General features: G+C 28.3%; 1 protein-coding gene across 1 annotated transcript; it reads right to left on the minus strand.

Annotated features, from left to right (window-relative positions):
• Positions 1-233: 233 nt before the first annotated feature.
• On the minus strand, positions 234-10849 carry LOC101501599 (uncharacterized). Its single transcript, XM_012715105.3, has 9 exons — positions 10773-10849; positions 4112-4278; positions 2998-3048; positions 2773-2879; positions 2456-2731; positions 2045-2235; positions 1570-1716; positions 917-1141; positions 234-752 (listed from the first exon to the last, which is right to left on the minus strand). Exons 1-9 carry the CDS (start codon positions 10847-10849, stop codon positions 503-505), a joined length of 1491 nt encoding a protein of 496 aa, XP_012570559.3. The 3' UTR covers positions 234-502.
• Between the last annotated feature and the right edge of the window lie 3278 nt (positions 10850-14127).

A 14127-nucleotide genomic window follows, 5' to 3' on the forward strand; every position in this document is an offset into this window, starting at 1 on the left:
GATGGTGAACTCAGTGCATTATGTTACTTTATCCCATGTATGATGTAATCCTCATTGATTACATAGTTCAAAAATAGTCAATATTTTCATCCGTAACTGTGCTTTTAGTTGAACCAAGTGTTTGCTTTCCGCTAGAAAGCTTCTGTCGTGTGGTGAACGTGAGGCTGCAAAAGGTAGCTTCCACGTAGAAGTGGAAAGCCAACGCGGAAACAAACATAGCTGAAGTCAAAATATGCTTTAAAAACTGGTTGTTCATATTTTCCTCATTCTTTGGCAAGTTTAATGTTATGTAAACTGACATCACAATACTCCTTTACAGGTTCTGAGCTGAATAATAGATTTTCCCTCCTAGATAAATTTAGGCCTAGTGAAAAGCACAATGGACAAAATCCAAAAACAAACATGAAACAAAACCACTCAAACCAATTGGAAAAAAGAAATGAAATTTCTTAATGTGTTTCAAAATTCTTTATCTGTTTCCAATGAATTGTCAAAAAAAAAATCACTTATCCTGTAACAGTGGATCAAGATATTCATTTTCTCTAATAATGATATCAAGATCAGATTGTAGCTCGCTCACATCTAATCTTTGGGAAGTAGAAGGTGTGGCTGCCAGTTTCATTTCATATTCAGATACTTCTCTTCTAATTCTATCAGTTGCGAGAATTTTCTCGGATATTTGTTCGAAACCTTTATGGATGTTTACCAGGAGTTTATAAACCTGAAGTCCTGTTGGATCTTTCTTTGCTTCCCTGCAGAGGTAAGAATGTGAAAACAAATTGTAGATTACTTACTTTTGGTGAATAAAATAAAAAATAAAAAATTACAAGAACAAAACATGGCAAGATCGCTGCTGACACAAGGTGCTAATTGTCTCGTCATCTCTCTGTTACAAATACATGAAAAACTTTCATACCTAAAGACAATTTCATCGGCAACGGCATATGTCCGATGCAAGCGTTCCTGGATAGAATTACTTTCTAATTGAACCTCCCTAGTTTCTTTTAAGATCCTCTCAATATCAGCATCTTGTTTACGACTATTCTTTGTGATCTCCTCAATACGGTGAGTATAGGATTTCCTAGATGCTACTTTCTGCTGCTTTTCCAGATCTGCAAGAAGTTTTGAATGTTCCTCCTCCCTAGTGAGAGAGAGAATATGCAAGTCAATAAGGCAAATGCACTGTCTGGGTAAAACTTTTTATGTGAGGGATAAAATCAGTTGAAATTTTTGATACACACAGTCTATTATATAAGGTAAATCCGGTGAAGTTGTGATTCTATTACAAATCAAAGATGCAATGGATACATAACCACAACTTTCCACCTCCATTAATCATGAAAAAGAAAATAGAAGGTAGCAATCTTCATTTAGGCAATACTTGGTGGGAATCAAGAAGGATGCTAAAAGGAAAAGTTGTATATTACGAATCACCAATTCCCAAATGAAACTTTAAAACATGTGACTAATGAATATTTCTAGCAATTAGCAGGGGCTTGTAAGAAGAGGCTAAAAATGCACATTCAGTTAAAAAGAAACATAAAATGAACTATATACTTGGGCATGCACCTCTTTCTAATTTCAGATGAAATGAAATCTTCTTCCTGTTGTACTTCTCTCAACTTGTGGAGCATTGCCTGTGCATCTGGACTGTTTAAATATAGAGACTCCTCAAGAGTTCTCTTTCTCTCTTCCAAGGGTTTTCTTACAGCATCCCTGCGACACATTGAAATCCAGCTATTATAATTTTTCCACTGCTCACATACTCTTATAGCAAAGGAAATATAACAATTCTGTGGTTAAGAAATATCAGTTTCGTCTTACAAATGTATGTGCATGCATTTGTGTATGTTCATGTATATAAAAATTTCTTCTTTACTGGAAAGGGAAAATCTGAACATTGAATAAATTCTATGGTGTGCTTATGTTGATACATAAGTTTGTACCATTTTTGTGTGTGCATATTGTATCAAAAACATGTTGATCCATAAACCTATCAAATACAGCAATTTGTGGTAAATGACATACAAACACTTTTACCTACCACTCTGACTCCAAAGTCGAAAGGTCATTTGTTTTAGCATGTACTTGTTCAGTCAACTGGTCAAGGTAGAAGTCAACAGACTGTTGGTTATTAAATGTCATTTCAGCTGCTGCCTTCATTACTTCCAATTCTCGTTCAAGATGTTCCACTTCTGAAGTCCTTAGAGTTACTTCATCAACGAGTTCTTTCTCCTGAATTTGATATCTATTGGTTTCAAATCTAATATAGTTTCACATTCAATATTCACACATGAACTTTTTTAAACATTCAATGAGTTTTTTCTGTTCTACAAATTTCATATGTTTGGAGATATTAAATATAGTAACGAGACAGCTGAACATATAAGCATTTTTTTTTTGACTAGGTATCAGCTTAAGAATAGAATATCATGAGAATTTTTATGAAAGATACCTTTTGTTGCAAGACTGTCAAATGCCCATCACCAATAGGAGAAGGATTCTCTTCATTTCCGAATATACCCCTTCCAGCATCAATCTCTCCTATGGCCAATTCCTTTTCATTTAATACACAATTCAATTCATCATTGACTGAGTCGGATCCTTTGTTGGCCTGACTAACAGAGGTGTCGCCTCGGGTATTTCCTGTTCCAGGTGTTTGTGTCTCCATTTTGAGATCATTTAGCTTGCTTTCAACTTTAGAATAATCATCAACCACCTCTTCATCTCCTTTTCAGTTGAGTTCTCAAAAGAGCTTAATAAGTTATCTCATCTTAGTTTGTTTCCAGCACTACTGTTTTTACGATCAGCAACCTTTCCACTCTTCAATGACTCCGAAATCCTCTTGACCAAGAATCTAATCAACTCAGATAAGTCCTCTTCAAATGGATACAGGAACCACCACAAGTAACAAATATATTCAGTTTTTAAGCAAAACTCCAGAACATAAGAACACAAAAAAAAAAACATAACGAGAACGAAAGCAAGTAGACACACCAAATTCAAAAAGCTCCTGTATCAAAAAGAGAATAGGTAAAAACAAAGCCACTGCAACGTGCAAGTGATGAATCAAATCACGGCACCTGACAAAAAATGCTCGACATACCAAACAATCAAAGCAAAAGCTGAAGGGACTACTACAAAACATCGATCATTAAAATGTATATTACATGTTTTTCAAGATTTATCATCATGTTATCAAGGAACCTCAGTTTTGCAAACCAAGCATAAGCTGGTTAAGTTGGATGCTATTACAATACATAAACTTAAGTAACCCTACTTTCCTAATTTTATTAATAATAATGCAAATACAACCAAAAAAATGAATATTACATACAATTCAATTATCATTTCATGACTTCATACTGTAGTATACTAATATAGAGGTTTATGTAGACTTCAAGCCTTTGCAGCCGGTTTTATGCTGCATTTGGTTGTAGGCTGATAGATTAAGAGAGCGATTCCACCACTTCGGTTTTGTTTAAATAAACAACTTAATTAAACGCTTATAACATAAACACTTATCATATAATGTATAAACTATTCTATAACAAAAAATATAATGAAGTCAAACTGCTTTTTTATAACCTATAATTTGTTTTCATAAGCTATCCTAGTTTACTGAAATAAGCTGAAAACAAACTTATGGGCATATCATGCGCTGTTTATATAAGTTCTTCCAAACAGTCCTAAGATATTTGATACCCTAGGCGAACTATAAAAATGAAACCCCGTGAACATTACAATTTTTACTGGCAAAAACATTACTAATTTATTCATTATAATCAAGATTCTTTAAAAAATCATTTGCAAGTCACAATTTCAAGGCTACAGTGCAAAAATTACATGAAAATCAATCTCAAATAAGAGAAAAAAATCAAATCACAACTTTTGAAAAAAATCCCTTCTTCTCCTTCACAAAACAGGTACGATGTTTGAAAAAAATCAACATAATAGAATAACAATAATTCAATGAAACAACGCCCTCCAAAAAAAAAGCAAAACAAAACTAAAATGTTCAAAAATAAGAATCAAAACAACCATTGAAGCAACATAAAAAAAAAAAGAATAAATAAGAGAAAAAAGTTGGTAAGGATGAATAGAAACGAACCAGAACTCAACGATTGAGAAAGAAGGAAGGACGGTGCGGAGTCACCGGAAGATTGAAGGTCGGTGGTCTGGGTGATGGCCGAGTCAGGATGGTTTTGGAGTTTTGGGTGAAAGGGTAGATGGAATAGTAAGAGATGATACAAGTGAGCGTATAAACAGAAAGAACATCTTTTATTTTAAAATTTTACTTTCAAAAACAAAAAGTAAAAACTTACTCCCACCCCAAATTTAAAATGATTTTTAATTCTTCATAAATAATTTTGCTATCGAGATATTAATACTTATTCTATTTTAAATAAATTTTACGATAGTTAGAATTTAGTTTCAACTCATTGTTAAATAATAATTTAAATTTTTTAAAATAATTTTTTTTATATGTATCATATTATTTAAATATTTCTATTAAATAAATTAATTGTTTGATTTAAGATATAAATAATGAATTATAAAATCTTTATGGATAAATTTAATGTTTACATATGTACATATTATAATCATACGAATTTATCATAATATTTTTTCCATGAATTAAATATTTTTTTTAATAAAAATATATTCAATTTCTATTTTATTGTAAATTTTTAACACAAACAATAGTAATTTAGATTGACTAAGATCAAATCAAATAGTAAACTTTTTGCTAAAGTATTATTCAACATAATCTACAATTAAATTAAAGTAAGAATACAAATTATTATTACTATAATAGAAATAGAATGAGACAAATAAATAAATAAAAATATTGATTAATTAGCATAAATTTGTGTAGTTAGATTTTTTTTGAATTGATTGTATATTAAAAAAACAAAGATATTGCAAAATTATAATTTAATTCGAATACTTTTACATTCAATTCTAACACATGACAATTATTTTGTTGTTGTTGTTGTTAATTTTAAAAACTTTTAATTTTTAATTTCTACTTAAAAAAATATATATATACTTTTTTAATTATTTTCTAAATAACATTTATATTAATTTTTAAATTATTTTTTTATTGTGTTTATATTATATATTATTTTAATATAATTATTTATGTAGATATATAATAAAGTGTTTTTTTTTTATAATGATTTAAATTTGACATGTATATCGATAATTGTTATCTTTCAATTTTTGTGTATTAAGTATGACTTTTAGAGTCATGTATCTCACATAATAATAAATATTATATATGTTAGCAATAAAAAGTGATTGTAAATTTGAACTTATTATATTTATGTAATACATATTTATTATGTATCAAATAACAAATTTATAAGTTCCATCAATAAACTTAAATTAAAACAAGACCAATGTTAATTTTTTTCTTTTATTTTATTTCTCTTATTAATGTGTTTTTTTTTTTTCACTTTAATATTTGAAAGAAGTAAAATATAGTGAATCAAAATTTTAATAATTAGAATGAGATTGCACATAATTAGGAAATAATGATAAATTTAATTTCATACAAAACAAAGATATAAATTCATGACAATTGATACACATAAATTAAATAATAAAAAATAAAATTAGAATATAACATCTAATAGATAGCATTAACTTTAAAACATTACATATTTGACTTGTATATTAAAACTAATTTTATATCTAAAATTAAATTGATTTACTACAAAATTATTGTCAACTCAATTAAATATTATATAAATATATATATATATATGTCTCTTTAATATTATATAAATATATATATATATATATAATTTTATTTTATATTATATAAATTAATTTATGTATTTGAATTTTAAATAGGAGTATCTAATATTTATTAAATTCATTAGTTTATACGAAAAATTAATAGGATTGTAGTATTGATTTTTAAAATTAGTCTGGTAATAAAAAACATAAAAATAAAAAAAAATTATTTAAATTATAAATAACATAAAAACTTATTTATTTATAATATAAAAAATTATTTAAAAAAAATTATTTATTTATAACATATAAAATTATAAATTATATAAATAACATTAAAAGAAAAAAAAGTAAAAAATCCAAAAATAATGGTAATAACTAAAAAAAATAAAGTTTTAAAAAATTGTAATGATATCAGATTTTAGATATTGATATTACATTTTGCGTGTTTACGTGTTTGTTTTGAAAATGATAATAAATTTTGATAATGTTTTTTGAGATCAATTCAATAAGTCATAAAATTTCAAAGAATAGTAAAATATAAAAAAATTTATGTAATTATTTGAAAAAAATAAACTATTTGAAATATAATATAAACATAAATATAAATATAACACAATTATGAGTGTGTAGTTTTAATATATATAATACTCATTTTCATATGATGATAATACCATTCTCACCTCATGACATCTCATATCTAATGATCTAATGTGTGAGGAGGGATGATGAATAAATTCTCATGATATATATAAAATTAAAAGAAGTAAGAAATGAAAATCCATACAAAGTTCATGTATTAGGAAAAAAAAATTGCTATTAAAAAAGTCTAACAAAATTCAATGTTCCATTCTAAAAAAACAATCAATTAAACTTAAAAAAGGATTTGATTAGGACAAGACTGTTATATTATAGAAAGTCTTGATTTAATATCACTAAATTTCTACAATTTATTTAAATAATCCTAATTGAATATCCGAAAATGATTGAATAACTTAAGACTTCTCCATCGCATGTCTTTAAAAATACTTTCAAATTTTAATTGAATCCCCTTAAGTATTTTATCATTTATTTATTTTAATTTTATTTTCTTGTTTATATTTTTTAAGAATTTATATTTTGTTTCAAATGCTTTTCTTTTATTTTTATTTTTCTCATTATACTTTTTGTTTTAAGTATTTATGAATGAAATGTCAACCTCTCAAATTTTCCAATAATTTTAATTTTCTTATAATCATTTAGATATTTTAACTAAATTATGTTATTGGTTCTTTAAGTTACTTTTAGATTTTATTTTGATTTGTTAAGTTTTTTTGTTTAATTTTGATCATTTTATAAATTATCTAGACACTTTGATTATTTATATTAGTTTTTTTTAATCATTATGTCAACATTTGATAGATCCACACAATAAATTAATAGAATTTAACAAAAAAAAAAATGATTAAAGTTTTTGTTGTTTGTAGTTTATGTGATTTTGTTGTTTGTAATAAACTATTATGTTAACTCTTAAAATATTCTGTGTGAAATTGAGTGTAATAATTAGAATTGTCATCTATAAGTCTATATGTTATAATTTTAAAGATTTAAATTTTATATTTATGGTTTAAAATATAAGTTGATCTCAATTTATTTTACTCTATCATTTTTTCACTATATCCCAAGAAAATTAATAAAAATTAATTAAAATTATGTAAATCTATATATTTTTGTTTATAATTCATCAAAAAATATTTATTTATTTATAATTAAGATTGAAGAGAGTATAATTTAAATAGTAAGTGTACCCCTCCCTTCCTTAAAAGTACATTTTTAAAGGATATTTGAACAATGCGGTATCCAATTTTGAATAACTTATATTAGAAACTACACGATCGAATAGATGAAGATGAAAATGATATTAAAAGTAAATTTGAGATTTTGATATAAAAGAAAATTATTTAAAATATTTTATATTAATGATTAAAAAATTATAAAACAATGAATACAATAACTCTATTTATAGAGCACATTTGAACTTAGCCATCCAATTAATAACTCATAAACTATGTTTAATCAACAAACTAATTAAGACAACTCAAACTAACTCATTTATTTCTAATAGCCACTGCAAACTCAAAGCAACATAATTCTTAACATGAGTTTCAATTACAAAGCCCAAAAATGAAGTGGGAATAGAAAAAATATAGAAAAAAACCAAAGTAGAAAGAAACGGAAAAGGAATACATGGTAAGCAAAATGTAAGTCTAGAAAAGAATCACTGAAACAACACAATTCTAGGTATTGTCCTTGCTCTAAAATATATACGGAATAAATCTAATTATTGATGTACACACATATACATTCTTCATTTCCCCCTTTAAAAAAAATGAAAGAAAATTGGAAATGTTAAATATGTAGTGGAAAATGGTTAATAACTATTCAAATACAAAACGAAAGTATTGTGAAGGCTTGACATAGATCACATTTAAGCAGTCATCCGTCTTTTTTTATGATGGTGCTGAAGTTTTTGAAACAAACTTCTTGTGAGTCTTGTTGATGTTATGAGCTCCTTAGTGTCTATGACATTCTTTGTGTGGGTCATCTTGGTTGCTGTTTTTCTTGATTCTTTGGCATTCTCATAATAACAAAAGAAACTAGAGGTGAAAGTATTAAATTGTCCTCTTTTTTGAAAGAAAATGAGTAAAAGTTGAATGACTTGATTGATTAGAATATGTCAGATATATGAATATTAACAGGACAACAGCCACCTAAATTGATGTTGTCATTTGATATACAAAAGTTGTACAATATCATAACAGATTTGGAATAATACCACATAGGAAAGAACGGAAACACAAGGAGAGAAGGGCACATGCAGTGATTCAACATATCAAATAATTGTTGGGTCTTTAACTTCTTTGTTCTTGCACTTGACATAGGATCTAGAGATTTTGCTATTTGCTACGTTGAGAAGTGAAAAAAGTCATAAACTAATTTGATTTGCATGCAATCTTTGAAATATGTGTTAAGAATAATAATCAAGTTAGTTAGTTTGTTATAATTAGTAAGTCTTTAATCAGAGTTAGTTAGTGTTTAGATTGATAGTTACTTACTCTATCAATGCCTTGACTTGACTTTATGTTACATAACCTATAAGATCTGCAAAAAAAGTTTGAATTTAGACCCAAACAATTCCTTAGTCAATACATCAAGTGAGTTGTCCTCAATTCTCATCTTTTATAGAATTACATCTCTTTTAGCAACAATTTCTCATATAAAATGTAGCTTGGCATCTATATGCTTTGTACCCTCATAATACATAAAATTCTTAGCCAAATGAATCTCACTCTAACTATCACTAAACACTTTTGGAATTGCTCAATTCTGCCTTTAAGCTCGCTACCATTCCTTTCATCCAAATTGCTTCTTTGTTTGCTTCAGTCACATTAGTGTATTTAGTCATCATTGTAATCAATGCTCTCTTTCTGTGTGAATCCCTTTGCCATCAATCTTGCTTTAAATCTAGGCTTTTCAACCCTTGGGATTCATTCATTCAGTTTGAATAACCACCAGTTGTTGACTAACTTCTTCCCTTTAGGCTTGCCAACCAACATCCATGTGTCATTCTTATGCAAAGAGCTCAATTCTTCATTCATAACTTCAATCCAATTTATATATTAATTTATATTCACAACTTCATCATAACTCCTATGCTCACCACCTTCAATTTCCTCTGTAGTAGTGAATTTAAAGGCCACCATATCTTGTAGGTTTGGTAATAGTCCTCCTACTTCTATCTCTGGCCAAGAGATATTCATTTTGATGCGGTTGAGTTGTATCCTCAGTAGTTTCTTTATCTTCAGTTTCAAATTATGCATCTTGTTCTTGAATGATTAATCTTGGAGAAGACGCCTCCTCCAATTGAATCTTCTCACCATCAATCAATTCATGTTGATGCTTGTTTGTGTCCCACCTTTGAGTAGAACGTTTATGACTCTCTAAAAACCCTTGTTGATCAATACTCGAGACTGCAATTTCGCAGTGCACCACAATTTGAACCCCTTTACTCATGTAGGATACCCTAAAAAGATGCATTTCTCTTGATCAGACCTTGATCAATTATAATCTTCACCTTTCAACCTAAAAAAGATTTTTACAATCACCTTTCAACCTTGAAAGGATTTTTACAATCACCTTTCAACCTTGAAAGGATTTTTACAATCACCTTTCAACCTTGAAAGGATTTTTACAAACACATTCAATATAACATAAACGATAGACTTGAGTTACAAATGATGTGTATGATAAAAGTGTTTGGGATCTTCAAACTTCTCAACACTTGTTTGAGATAAATAAAGACAAGCTCAATAAATGATGATCCAAAGATAAGTGAAAAGAGTTGAAGTTTGCTTGAAGAGTTTTTGACTTGATAATACTTGAACAATTGTTGGTAGATTTGTAAATTGAACTCTTGCCTTCACCTTCCAATTGATCTTCAATTTATAGATTATAAAAGACTTTGAATATTTAATTTAAAATTAATATAATCGTTGGACACGCTTTCCAAGTGTCAAATCTATTTTAAAGCAATTACACATGTGTTTATATATATTGTTGTCTAGAACGTTCTTAACAAACGAATAACGTTCTTGCTTATGGGTCTGATGGAAAACGTGAATGAGTGAGTGAATGAGATGTGAAATGTCAATTTGGTACTATTTCTCATCATAATTATGCATAGCTTTCTGCAGAATATTGTAAGTACAATGTACTTGTTGTAACACCCCGACCATTACCATTACCGGCGGTGCCACCTCACGACCTTCTCGCCCCCCTCTTTCCGCCCATTGGAAATCTGACTAGCTCAATTGGTAGTGGGATTTGTGTGGAGGCGGTAATTATCCCCTAGGTACCGGGCTCGAATCCCACGGAAGGCAAAAACTCGTCAGATTTCCAATGGGCGGAAAGAGGGGGGCGAGAAGGTCGTGAGGTGGCACCGCCGATAACGGTAATGGCCGGGGTGTTACACTTGTTTCCTTGCTCACAACTCGTCAATTTGGAGATCAATCTTGAGGTTGTTTTCCTCCTTTGAGTCTTCAGCTCGAGTTATGGGCTTCACCATTGATTTGAGCAGTCTTGATACTATTTAATATGTGGTTTGCACAATGGAAAATTATTTGTTTTAATTATGCCAATTAAAAGAGAATAACCAGACCATTTTTCGTTTTTTGTTTTGTGTGAGTGTTAGATTTTGATAATTGTTGTGTATCATACTTTTCTGATCTGTACGTGTGTTGCTTTTTGCAGAGATGCAACATTGGTATTTATGTCCTTGTTGTGCTTTTTAATCATCAATATGAGGATTGATCTTGTTCTTTGTTCTTGATGTTTTGATTTGCCTTTATTGATCCTTTTTGAACGAATTTGTCCAAAATGATCTTGTGTATATTATTAAATTCCTATGTAATGAATATTAATGATTTGTAGTGTATATAGATGTGCTTTTTTGTTTTGTACGTGTGTCAATAATGCAGTGACTTTATCATTTCTATCCAGGTTGTACATGTTTATCTTAGCCATCAATCTGGAGATTGATCTTGCTATTTGTTCTTGATACTTTGCTATGCTTTTTGTTGGTCGAATCTGTCCAAAGAAATCTTGTTGTATAATTTTGTTCTTTCGCTTTGAAGACCAATTTATTTGTAATGAAGGTTGATATATTTTCGCAGCCTAGAACGATCTTGATTAATGAAATCTTTGTCCAAAATGTTCTTGGACTGAATGCTGTGAAAACTAGAATGATATTTGTTTTTTTGTTTTGTTTTGTTTAATAATTAGAACAATCTTGCTTTCTCAGATTTTTGTTTTTAATAAACCAGAATGATCTTTGTTTTACAAACTGCTATTTTTTTGATAAACTTGAATGATCTTCATTTTTTCAATTTAGTTAAGACATGATTTACTTTGATTTATTAACATGGTGTGATTATTGATTGTTGTATGAATGTATTTAACCATCTTCTTCATGAAAATGCTATCTTAAATATGTAATAATCATTCTTTTGACTGATTGATATATGATTTTTTTTTAGATTCTTTCATTATTGAGTAGGTTCTTATGCACTTTGATAATGTGAATGGCTTCTTGCTTGTTCACTTATCCAATTCATGTTGGTTAAATAAAACTCAAGGGCAACCATTAGTAGATCACCATTCATAAAACTTAATCATTTATTTCATAATGTTTGTTGTTATTAAAACATACATAAACAATGTTTTTACCTCAATAAATGTGATCCAACATTTATAACGACTTATGTTACATTTGTAGAGCGTTGTAAACATATGGTTAAACCTGCATTTCAGTGTGGTAAACCATATTTTTTGCGTAGCACTATTGAAATGGTAGATAAATATACTCATGTGTTAGAAATTGTGGGTAGAGGTGAGGATATTACATCATCAATATTTGGAATAGAAGTTGAAGGAAGAATATGTAATCCACCACTAGTTAGGAGAAAAGGGGGGTTGGTGCTTCATCATCAAATAATCGCATCACAAAAACAATAAGAAAAACACTGAAGTGTAGTTTATGTGGAACAATTGGTTACAATCAGAAGTCATATCATGTTCGGAGGGAGTCACAAACCACTACGTTAGATTCATATGTTAACATTGAAGATGAATTTCGTGAAGACAATGACGGATGCAACATTAATATGGTATGTATGAAGTTTTTGTACTTTACAATGTAAAATATTGTTATAGTAATATAAAATTTGATTGAAAATGATGGATGATTGAATTTTAAATCGTAGAGTGTTGGTTCAGGTGAAAAAAATTGTCCAACAAATATAAATAATATGTATAATTGTCTTACAATTTAAAATTTTAATGTTGTGATTGCTAAATTTTGAATTGTCCAACAAATATAAATAATATGTATATTTACATGTTTTTTTAAGTCCCACAATCCATACTTATAATCAACCGTTCGATCTAATAAAATTAGTCGAACTATGAAGCTTTAAAGACAAGTTATAACAATTAACCATTTGATCTAATCTAATTAGTCGTACTATGAAATTTTAAACACAAATCATATCAAACCAACCGTTCGATATAATCTAATTAGTCGTAATTTAAAGTTTTAAAGACAAATTATAACAACCTCGTTATTTGAAATTTTAAATCATAACAATCAAAGTTCAATCTAATAAAATTAGTCGTACTATGAAGTTTTAAAGACAAATTATAACAATCAGTCATTCGATCTATTCTAATTAGTCGTACTATGAAATCTTAAAAACAAATCATATCAACCAACCGTTGGATCTAATCTAATTAGTCGTAATTTAAAGTTTTAAAGACAAATTATAACAACCAATCGTTCGATCTAATAAAATTAGTCTTACTGTGATGTTTTAAATACAAATTATAACAACCAACCGTTCGATCTAATCTAATTAGTCGTACTATGGAATTTTAAACACAAATTATACGATTCAACCGTTCGATCTAATCTAATCTAATTATACAGTTGAAAATCACAATAGAATTAACAACAAATTATACAATTGAACCGTTATATTTATTTTAAATTAACAAAAAAAAATTATACAATTGAAAACAACAACATAATGTTGTTCGAACGAAGGAACAAGGGTAATTATACAACTGATAATAACAAGTTATATTTTGCTACCGTGGAGAAACAACATATGAGAGTTGATAAAAACAAAAAATACAACATAATCACATTAATCCAACTCCCATGACTTGGATTTTTCACATTGCTTCTCTTTTGACAAGAATGGTTACAATAAAAAACATTCCAAATCAATGAAGGGGCAATGGTGGAGGAACATGAACTACGTCATTCAGATCCGTTGAACATTTTCGATTAAGAATTATAAACTACAAGATGATTTCACTAGAACATGTTTCCACTTCAACCTCAAATCCTTTGACATTTTCAAATCACACCAAAGAGATATGAAAATGTTCAAAAGATGTGAGAATAAAATCTTAGCTTTATAATGAAATGAATGTTTTGAATCCATACTTAAATATATATACATATAAATATAAAAATAAACTTTAAAATTTTTCTTGATGTTGGAATGAATAATATAGCCTACGAAATTCAAATTTTATACTTGTAATTTTCAACTACCAGGATTGGGCTAGCAAGTTGGTAGTAAATGGAATTAAATACCCATTTAACACCAACCTAACATGTAAAAAAAATGACTACTCTATCATATCATAGTCGTGCGATTGCAATTTAAAAGTTCATATTCAATCTCTTTCTTTTTGTAGTCCAATTATCGAATAACATCACAATCGTTTGATGAATCACTACGGTCGACAATTGTTTTAGTCTATGAAGAAAAGTAA

Source organism: Cicer arietinum, chromosome 5 (genome assembly GCF_000331145.2).
Source record: "Cicer arietinum cultivar CDC Frontier isolate Library 1 chromosome 5, Cicar.CDCFrontier_v2.0, whole genome shotgun sequence".
NCBI lineage: Eukaryota > Viridiplantae > Streptophyta > Magnoliopsida > Fabales > Fabaceae > Cicer > Cicer arietinum.